Below are 10,443 nucleotides of genomic sequence, written 5' to 3'. Positions count from 1 at the left end.
CTAAGGTGTGCAAAGAAACAAGAAATATTGCCCATACACAGAAGAAAAAAAAAAAACCGTGCAATCAATAGAAAGGATCCCTGAGGAATCCCAGACAAGGAGCTACTAGGTATAGACCTTAGATCAGTGGTGGGGGCGCACGGTGGGGCTGGCAGAGGGGGCTGTTGCTGCTGTCCCTTTGGCTGCAGCTGTGCTCCCCACCGCCTGCCCAGGTTCTCCAAATCAATTGGCCTTATTTCCTCAGTAGAAATCTAGTCACTATGATGTGGTAGTTGCTGTATGCTATCAGCTCACAATAACCATGACCTTTGAAATGTGGTCAGAAGCACTTGGCCGAAGCACTTAATGCAACATCCAGCATTAAGTCAACATGTGCTTGTGCAGTTCATAATGGCTGTTTGTGGCTGTTCGTGGCTGTCTTCCCTGTGGAAGACAGGGAAGTTCCTTATTCCTGAAAACTATTCAACCTCACAAATCCAGTTTTGAATCAGGAAATCGAGGCATTAAGTCTTTCTGAAGACATTTCATCAGGGCTCTCTGAGGACCCAACTGTCAGCGTGAGCTTCCAAGTTCTCTACCTGATTGTTATTACCTGTCTGGGGCGGGGGTTGGAGAGGTTATGATGCCAACGATGTGGGTTTCAGGAGGAGTATCACTGTCAAGATTTATCAGGCGGAACAGGATCGGGCCCTCTTCATTGCTGGCTCTAGTCCTCCGAGCTGTGAACAAGAGGTGATATAAGCCTGTGGAGCAGTTCGTCATACTAGAGATGAAGTCTTAAGTAGCTATATGCTGGGACCACCTCACCTGCCAAGTGCCCTCATCAGTCCTGGAGTGAAGCCACAATCCGGTTGCAGAGTATTACACAGTTGGGCATGAACAGATTATTCACGCATCAACCTCAGCCATTCCAGGCTACTTCCGTCTAGTCGGAGTACATTCCTAAACTCAGTGCATTGGAACCATGATAGGGGTCAGTTTTCTGGACATCTCTCAGAGTCACTTTAGATCGGCTACAGAGCTCATCCTGTGACATCAAACCTGAGTTAAGACGTGGAAGCTCGAAAATTGATCAGCCCTACTAACTAACCCAGAAATATTTTCCTACCACGGGTCTTGTGGGGTGCTGTTCACATTTACGCAACAACAGAATCACTCATTTTATAATATGCTGTGGATTTTTGGAGCTGGATATAAGTAATTGAATTTTTTATGTTAATTCTGTAAATGTCCAAGGGATCTTCTTTATCTCACCTATATCTGAACTTCCATTTAAAAACATTTTATTAAAAAAGACATTTTAAATAAAAGCAAAATTAATATACACACAGAGAGATGTGGAAGCTGAGTCTCAGAGAGCTTGTTGTCCAAGCCCTTTGCAGCTGACAAGTGGTGGGGACCGAGATTCATGCTCCTTGCAGCATGGCACCCCGCGTTTATGAATCTGGATCTTTTGCTTTCTTGCATGTAAATTTAGACCCCCTTCTCATCTCCATCACCAAAGTGATGCCACAGACTGTATCTCTGCCCACATGCAGAGGTGAAAATCAGTCATCAGACCCTAGCGAGAATTTAAGCTTCATTGATGCCAAGGCCTCTAGAAGCCCACCTTGGCCTCCCCTCTTTACCTGTTGAATAAGGCTTTGAGACTGGTTCCCCGCTGCTGATTTTGGGCAAGTTCCATCCACCACTGGTCTCTGTCTCAGCCATTGTAAAATAAGTGGCCTGGTCTCTTAAAACCCATAATCTTTGAGTAAGACTCCAAGATTCTAAGCAAAGGTCTCTGCCTGGTGAGGAGTAAATTGGCAAGAGAAGAGCAGAAAGATCATTACAGGACATCGAAAGAATGCAGAACACTTGGCATTTTGTGGAGTATCCGTTTATAGATGAATTCTTCTCTCCAAATCTACATTGTCTTTGATTGTACACTTTGGTTTGAGTCATTCTATGACCCTAGCTTTTCTGATATGAACTTGATTTCTGGTTCAGGTAAAACGAATAGATCAACAAGTCTTTTTTAAAAGGCTACTAGTTCACATCCTACAGAAAGAGAAAAAGTATAATTAATATCAGGACAGGTATTTCCCAGCCCCAGCTCTGCTCTTGACATCTAGTGTGAACTTAAATAGTGCCCCTAGATTTGAGTTTTCTGCAAGATGAGGGTGTTTGTCTGCATTATGTCAAAGGGGACTTTCAACTCCAAATTCAGTGGAAGATTGTGGCTCACGGCATCTGGGTTAAGCTGAGAATCACCTGGTGCCTATGCATGACGCTCATCACGCTGGACTCCTGGGGGTAGACACACATGGCTGGCTAGAATAGAGTCTCCTTATCTGAGGAGGATCTGGACAAGGAGAATCTCAGAAATGGCCAAAGAATGTCCAAAACTTATCAGTGACCCTGGCTGCTCAACCCTCAGGGTGCACACAGAGCCTGTCGATATGGCATCAGGATTTCAGATCAGCAAACACTCCTCTGCTGGAGAACGCTATGTCTCCGGAAGGAGCCTGGCAGCAGCTGAGCTGTTCCCAATTAACCATATATTTTAAGACTCCAGTGCTCACCCTGGGCACTTCAACTGGCATCTCTGGGCCATTTCACTAATATCACATGACTCCAGAATATCTAGTCTTTCCCATCATTCTTGCTCTCTCTTCTCCACTTCATGCAGAGTTGAAATGACCTTTATGAGGCAGTAGGTGGTATACAGAATATCAGCCAAGAGACCTTGGAAACCTTACTAGCTGTGGTCCCCTTCCTTTTTACAGTTGGTTAATCTACAGGTCAGAAGCTCGGGTTAGAGCACAGAATGGAGCGTAGGGTGCATAGCAGCCACTACGCTGCTCACGATGGGAATGAGAATGGTTTAGACAACTTTCATTTCCTGACTGCTAAGCATACAAACACCATTGCTATAATTAGGGTGTATCCTACCAGATCAGTCTTGGGAGTGGGAGGGTGAGCCCATGTCTCCCATGGAATCTAGAAGGTCCAGATGCCTGCTCTCCCTGCCTTCTCTGCAGCCACCCTGTGTGGACATGTACTGGTTCAAACAACAGATGCACAGACTCGGTCATGGACGTGAGGACCAGTGATAGAAGCAGACACAGAGAAAAGAAGAAGTTAGAATTTATTCCAGAAGCCAATGGCTGCAGCATCTCTCTTCCAGGGAGGATCGTGGACGTGATGTACAAGGCTATGGCAATGTTGGCTGGACAAGATGTGATGTCAACTTGCTCAGAGGCAAGAGAGCATGCAGTGGCAAGACGTAATATCATCTAGTGTGAAAAAGCTGAGAATGTAACCTGTGATTAAAACAGGGGGCAGGAAAAAGAATTCAGGTTCATTAAAAGTGACCTTGTGAAATAAATTATGGCCGATGGAGACACTGATAGAAGAGGCGTCTTGCCATCTGGCTCGATAGGAGAAATCGCTTTCCTTGGGACATTTCCCTGGTGACTGGGGCGTGTGGCCTTCTGTTTCAGAGGTGGCAGCAATTATGTCATTCCCTTTGCAACTGCCGGTTGAAAGAGTTCCTGGAGTTTCATAGGGAGTTTGGAATCCTCTGAAAATCCACAAAGTAGGGGATGTTGGTAGCGTCTGTTGACTTCCCACTATGTGGAATTTCCTTCTTATGTTGGCACCTCCCTATATGAGCTGATTTTGACAACTGGGCTCACACTGCACAAACCAAACAAATCAGAGGGTCGCATGTCTTCACCTCTGAAACCTAGGGCTGCACTAAAATGCTCAGCAAATCCAATATTCCCACCTGGCACTTTAGGTGATTCAAAGCACCAAGGATGAAGGGACATTCTTTCCCAGGGCAATGCAGGTTGTCATCCAAAGCAACACCCGATTCAGAGACACTGGTGGCCATGGTGAGTGTCCAGGACTGCAGAAGTATCCACATCACACAGTGTCCATGGTGAGTGTCCAGGACTGCAGAAGTATCCACAACATGAGTTGTGGTTCTGGCTGTGATCACGCTGTTGTACACTCTCATTCTTACAATGTCCCTGAGCCTGAATCTTCGTAATTCCCCGAGCCACGTTTCCCAGACTGGGTTCTCAAGGGGAACGGAAGCTGAGACAGAGTTAGGACCACAAATTTCATTGCAAAGCAACACCTGTGAGAGTAAAAGAGAGGAAGCAGGATCGGGCACAGGAAACCATCACCATGTGGGACTGAGGACATCTTCTCTAGCCTAATAGGGAGCTCTGGAGCAAGGATTTTCCATTAGAGGGGTTCTCCCTTGGGTATAAAAGGAAAGACCCTAGTACTACAACCTTACTCTGTCCCTGGCTAGAGGCCCTCTGGGTAGAGTGTGATCTCAGCTCATACACCTAAGTCGTGCCTGAGAAGTGTTTGTTGTCAGTGGTCAGATAGCCACCATCCTTGCAGCTGAGCAGCGGGTTGCTTCTGGAAGTGGGGTCAGAGTGGCACATCTTTCAGTCAGACACGGGGCACCCCTTGTGCTGTGGGGATCCTCTCCATGCACATTTGTGAATAGGTCCTCCAGGGCTCCGGTGGGCATCCTTTCTGCAGGAAACCATAGAGGATGGAGGTAACTGGGGCAAACTACAGCCCCAGCCCATGCAAATGGTGTCGGGGCTGCGGCTACTCCTCGTCACCCTCCTCATCTCTCCATTCTAAAGTCTCCTTGCCCTCAACTACCATCGAGGCCACTCTCAGTGTCTTACCTGGTGGTGTGACCCAAATCCTCGTTCCTGAGGGGAAAAAGATATTCAATGCATGTCGTAATCATAAGAAAGTTGATGCAGCTGTACGAATAGCAGACAAAATAGGCTGTAATTCAAAAACGGAAGCGGAAAAGCAATAAGACAGAAGGAGCCTGGGCCTCTGAGAAGTCTTGTTTTGGTGGAGACCCCTGGCTAGCCATAGACTGTCCGCACTAGATGGCTTCCTGAGAAGCAGTCTTCTATTTTTGTAAATGTGAACCTATAATCTGAATCCAGTTTTTTTTTAATAATCCAAGCTTTAGTCATTGATTTAAATATGACATCGATCTAAACTAAATTATATACAATAAAGCTTTCCTCTGGATTTTCTGTGCTTTTGATTGATTTCTCTGTCTGATTCTTTATTCTTCTAATAATATCATCATGTTATGTGTTACTACTACTTAGTTTTAAAGCTAGGAGATTCAAGTGCCCTAAATTAATCTTTTTTTTAATATTCAAATTTTTATGGACATTCATAAGAATTTTTCCTTCCATACAAACTTAAGTATGATTTTTAAGTTTCTTGAATCACCACCACTACCAGGCCAAAAAAAACAAAAAAGCAAAGAACAAAACAATAAAACAACTAGATTTTCAAATATGTCATTCTTAAAGGGTAAATTGCGCAACAAAAAAACTCCCAAAGTATCTAAATGGAAAATGGGAAGAGGACTTGAATTGACAGTTTTCCCAAAGAAGACATACGAATGGCCAACACGTACACGTAAAGGTGTTCAACATCACTAATCATCAGGGAAATGCAAATTGAAACCACAATGAGATTTCACCTCCTACCTGTTAGAATGCTATTATCAAAAAAAATCAATAGATGATAAACACTGGCGAGGATGAGAAGGACGAGAAGAGGGATCATTGGTGCATTTTGGTGGAAATGTAAATTGGTACAGCTACTATGAAAACAGTATGGAGTTTCCTCAAAAATTAAAGATAGAACTATCATATGATGAAGCAATTCATTTCTGGTATATATATCTCGAGGAAATGAAATCACAATCTCAAAAAGGTATCTGCACTTCCAAGTTTATTTCAGCATCATTCACAGTAGCCAAGACATGCAAACAACCTAAGTGTTCGTTGACAGATGAATGGATGAAGAAAACTTGGTACATGTATACAATGGATTATTATTCAGCCATAAGAAGAAGGAAATCTTGCAATTTCTGACAACATGGGAGGACCTTGAGGGCATTATGCTAAATGAAGTCAGTCAGACAGAGAAAGACAAACACTGTATGAAATCGCTTATTTGGAATCTGAAAACGCAAACTCAAAGAAATAGAGAGTAGAATGGTAGTAGCCAGAAGCTGAGGGGAGGAGGAAATGAAGGGATATTACCGCTGATAATGAGAGCCTTTCGAAGGTCTAATGTAGAACATGGTGAATATAGTTAACAATTCTGGATTGTATTCTTATAAGCTGATAACGAGAGTAGAGCTTTAATGTTCTCACCTAACAACAATAACAAAGTGCTAATTATGTGAGGTGAAGGGTTTGTTAACTACTCTGATGGTGGCGAACGTTTCGCAATATATACCGGTATCAAATCATCACACCGTACACCTTAAATCACACCATGTTATGTGTCAATTTTATTGCAATAAAGCTGGAAAATAACAAGAGTAAATTGAAGAGGTAAATATCGATATCTTCACCTTGCTGAGTCTCCTCATTCAGGAACATAGTGAGAATTTATTTAAGACTTTTTTATGCACCTCATAAACAATTGTATAGGTTTCTTTTTAAAAGTCTGCCTGCCTCTTATTGAGTTTATTAGTAGAAATGATATAATTTTGTTGATCTTATAAGTAAGTGGGACTTTCTTGCTGGTCCATATTCTGATTATTGCTAGTTTATAATTAAAATAGGATTTATCATCATTTACCAGCTATGTGATTTGGGGTGGCTACTGAACCTCTCACGGGTTCAATCTTTTAACAAAATTAAAGACACGTGTATAATTCCCATCTGAGAGAGTTCTTGTGAGAAATAAATAAGACTATACATATAACATACTTAGTATAGGACCTGGGACAGAGAAAACTAAATGCATAAGGTACTCTTACTACCGACAGTGTGATGTATTTGTCAGGTCGGAAGTTTAGGCACTGCTCTCACATGTAGGCCAATATACCCTACTATCAAACCTCTAGCCCAGTCCAGCCAATACCCTGGAGAATGAATGGGAAGCCCTGGGTCGTATGCTCCTGGAGCAAAGAGACACAGTGCTCCCTGGGCTCTCACCCCAATCCTCTGCCCCCGACTTCCATTCCCAGCAGGAGCCCAACACAAAAGGAAGAGCTATTCAGGGCCAGAATGTCAAGACCAGACTGTCTTTCCAGAATAATTATATCCAACCCCCCAAATTGAACTGAAAACTGAGGTTCAGCGAGGGAGAGAGATTTGTCAGAGGTTATCTAAGAGGTTGGGAGGCAAAGCTGGGACTAGAGTTCAGGTCCACTGACTCCCACACCTGTGCTCTTCCACTCCATCCAAAATGCTCCTCCTCCTGTGGCTTTGACCTTTCCAAAGAACTCCCTTGTCCAAAGGCAGTGGGCAGGTGGACCAACAGCAGAGCCACGAAGGCATTCGAGTTTGCCAAGCGCATACTCTCCACTCTCTTCCCTATTCAAGTCTGCCCGGCCTCCAACTTTACGTCTCCAGAGAACACTAATCGCCGCTCACGCTCAAGGATCAAGGACTTGGTGTGTCTTGCCTCCTCATTCACATCTTAAAATAGAAAGTTGGGAGAGGCTATTGCTTAACCAGGGAATTAAGTGTTAATGGAGGCATTTCAGGCACGAAGAAGTGAAATGCTTCACGAGCAGAGATTTCCCAGCATCTGTCTTTCTATGTCTTCTAGGGAGGAAAGAGGTCCCTGGGAAACATAAATGGGAAGGAAATGAGGAGCTATAGGTTTAGCCACAAGGGTTGGTTGGTTACACTGGCAGAGCTGACAATAGCCAGGTCAGGACTGCGGGTGGATTGGAAAAGAGAAAAACTACTTGCAGTTTATGCAACGCTTTGGTTTTTATTTCCCTGCTCCTACACCAGGGGCGAAATTTCCAGATTTCTATCTCCTGCTGATACGGAGACTAGTTTTGGGGTTGATTATTGGATCTCTAATATTAAGCCCTAGGAATGGGCCTCTTGCTCCTGCCCCTAGCTCGCTTTCACACACCAGGGACGGCTCCCAGGGGACCCTCTCACCCCCGCTCCCACTGGGGAGAGGGAGTCCCAACTCTGCATCCACCTCGCCAGAGCTTCCAGGAGAACAGAAGGCAAAGGAATCAAACGTATGGAACAGAAAGCAGTCTTTTATTGGAAAATCGATGTGGGAAGCAGCCTCAGGGTTGGGCATCCTCATCGAGAGGAAGAATGAGCAGTGTGGGAAGGGGTGGTGCTGCGGGGACCAGGGACAGAAGTCCCCTCGGCCTTCACGAGTACAGCAAAGACAGGATTTACCTAGGAGGAGAGAGGAGAACCAGAGACATGATTCAGCAGGTCAAAGCGCTCAGAGACAGTGGAAGTAGGATCAAGTCCACATGTCATCCCTCTCAGGACCCCAGTTACAGCCTCTGAGACCCCCCCCAGGCCCCCCCAACCAACTCCCCATATCTTCTCTCCCATCGACTTGGGATCATTCCCCACCGCTTAGCCTCAAGTGTCACCTCTTATTCCATTCAGTTCTTACCTTACTGGGGATTCATACAGGCTTTTCCACAAGAGCCCACACAGCACTTCTTGGCTCCTGGGCACTGAACATCGTTCAGACAGGCATCAGGAGGATTCAACATGGCACACCTTATCAGAGTCACGGGGCAGGAGCCAGGCTTACTTTTAATTATGACTGGACCGTGCCCGCCTGGAAATTTTTTTTTGCTTAGATATTGATCTCCAACCGGTCCTTGTCCTTTGACCAGAACGTGACCTTTGTCAGCTTCTTGACCTTTATAAGGAACTGCTGAAAAAAGAAATGGGTGCACATTTAGACCTAGTGTCCCTACGTCAACTATCTTGTCTTTCCTCTAGGTCCAGCCACTGCTCACTGCAGTGTCCCCCAAACTATGACCTGAGATGGGGGAGGGTCACCAAGGCTAGACGGTGCTCTCAGAATGGTGTTCCCTGGGCTTTGGGAAAGGGGTCTACAGGACCATGTTGCCTCAGGTGTCCATTTCTTCGTCTCCCTCCATTCCGAGTCCTGGTGTTCTCACGAGGGAATGCCAGACTAGAGTGACTCCCAGAGGTGAGAAAGACACACTGTCATGTCTGAGGAAACTTAGTGGAGGGGAAGAGACATTTGCCAGGAGACCTGGGCAGCTCCCAGCTCTGCAGATTGCTTTGACAATTCCTGACTCCTCTCTAGGTCTCAATGTCCTACTTGGAAGAATGGCGGTCTTCAAACGACATGATTTTTGAGGCCCTGTTGGTTCTCAACCTCCTCTTAGAGGACTGATACTTAGGTGTTTTTACAGGGCAGACAGGTAGGGGACAGATGCCATGATGAGCCCAGATTCTCTCATTGCATATTCTGCAGAGGTATCAATACCTGAGGCCAAGGTCACATAAAAACACTTGTTCCACAAACCGTCCTGATATCTCAGTTCTGGGGTGGAAAGCACATGGAGTCCACTGGGCAACTTTCTACTTTTTCTGGATACCATGGAAGTGATCACAGGCTGAAGTGTAGGCCCAAGCTCTGCCTGCTGCTCCAGAAGTGCTCCGTACAGGACCCACTTTGCCCCGACAGCCCTCCCCTGAAACCAACCCAGCCCCAGCTAGGCCACTTGTCCACTCACCTCCTATGACAGCTGCCTGTGCTGCCAGCATCCCAAGGATGAGAAAAACCGCCAGGGCCAAGAAGCTGCTGGACCTCATGTTGTCAGGAGAGCGTATGGCTAAGAGCAGAGGCCAAGCCCTGTTTTATGCAGCCTTAGTCTGGCCTGGCGCCAGGGGTGGGTCTGTGGTTTTACAAGGACAAGACCTACATTTTTGTAGTTCTACCAGGAAATATCCACCCCTATCCTGGGAGGGACCTTGGGGCTTTCCCTAAAGATTATTCACAGAGAGAAATGGCAGATACTGTGTTACATCACCTCTGACGGTGCCAAGAACTATGCTGCTTTCTCACGGAGGTTGCCATCACCACAATTTTTTATATATATATATTTAGAAAGAATATGAAGCCCAAAGAAGAGATAGAAATCACTCAAGGTCATTCAGCAAGTCGATGGTAGGCCCTATGTTCTGATTTCAAAATTGATTAATCCCTGTCCCAACAAGCCCCACCCAGACCTACCTTAAGAGTTTACCCCTCCCAGCATCAAGCTGGGCTTTCCTTTCATTCTCCCCTGGCCCTGAGAAAAACTCTCAAAGTCAAATTTGCCTTGAAAGTCTCATAGCTCACCACTACACTTTGCCATTTCACACAGGTAGTCTCTGAGGTGCACCAAGAAGGTAATAGGAATGGTGGAATTCTCGGTCTGGAAGGGGATGTTGCCCTTGACACCAAGAAGAGAGAAAACACCTAGAAAAGTAAAAGGAAGAAAATAGAAATCATCTATAAGGTGGACATTTACCGTGCACACACCCAGCATGTCATCCTCCTTCCTAGAACAGCGGGTTCAAAGGTTCCTTTGAACCCTCGTTTCTTTGTACTATCAACTTAAGAGTCTAATGG

At 45.4% G+C, this 10,443-nt stretch overlaps 1 protein-coding gene and 1 pseudogene across 1 annotated transcript; one reads left to right on the top strand and one right to left on the bottom strand.

Moving 5' to 3' along the window:
• Positions 1-781, top strand: part of LOC102880964 — a 5,484-nt pseudogene extending 4,703 nt beyond the window's left edge.
• Positions 782-8,060: 7,279 nt separating this feature from the next.
• Positions 8,061-9,675, bottom strand: PI3 (peptidase inhibitor 3). The gene is made up of 3 exons (XM_015596962.2): positions 9,563-9,675; positions 8,458-8,724; positions 8,061-8,228 (listed from the first exon to the last, which is right to left on the bottom strand). Exons 1-2 carry the CDS (start codon positions 9,639-9,641, stop codon positions 8,459-8,461), a joined length of 345 nt encoding a protein of 114 aa, XP_015452448.1. The 5' UTR covers positions 9,642-9,675; the 3' UTR covers positions 8,061-8,228; position 8,458.
• Between the last annotated feature and the right edge of the window lie 768 nt (positions 9,676-10,443).

The sequence above is a fragment of the Pteropus alecto genome, unplaced genomic scaffold, assembly GCF_000325575.1.
Source record: "Pteropus alecto unplaced genomic scaffold, ASM32557v1 scaffold45, whole genome shotgun sequence".
NCBI lineage: Eukaryota > Metazoa > Chordata > Mammalia > Chiroptera > Pteropodidae > Pteropus > Pteropus alecto.
This window is presented reverse-complemented; position numbering and strand designations above follow the sequence as displayed.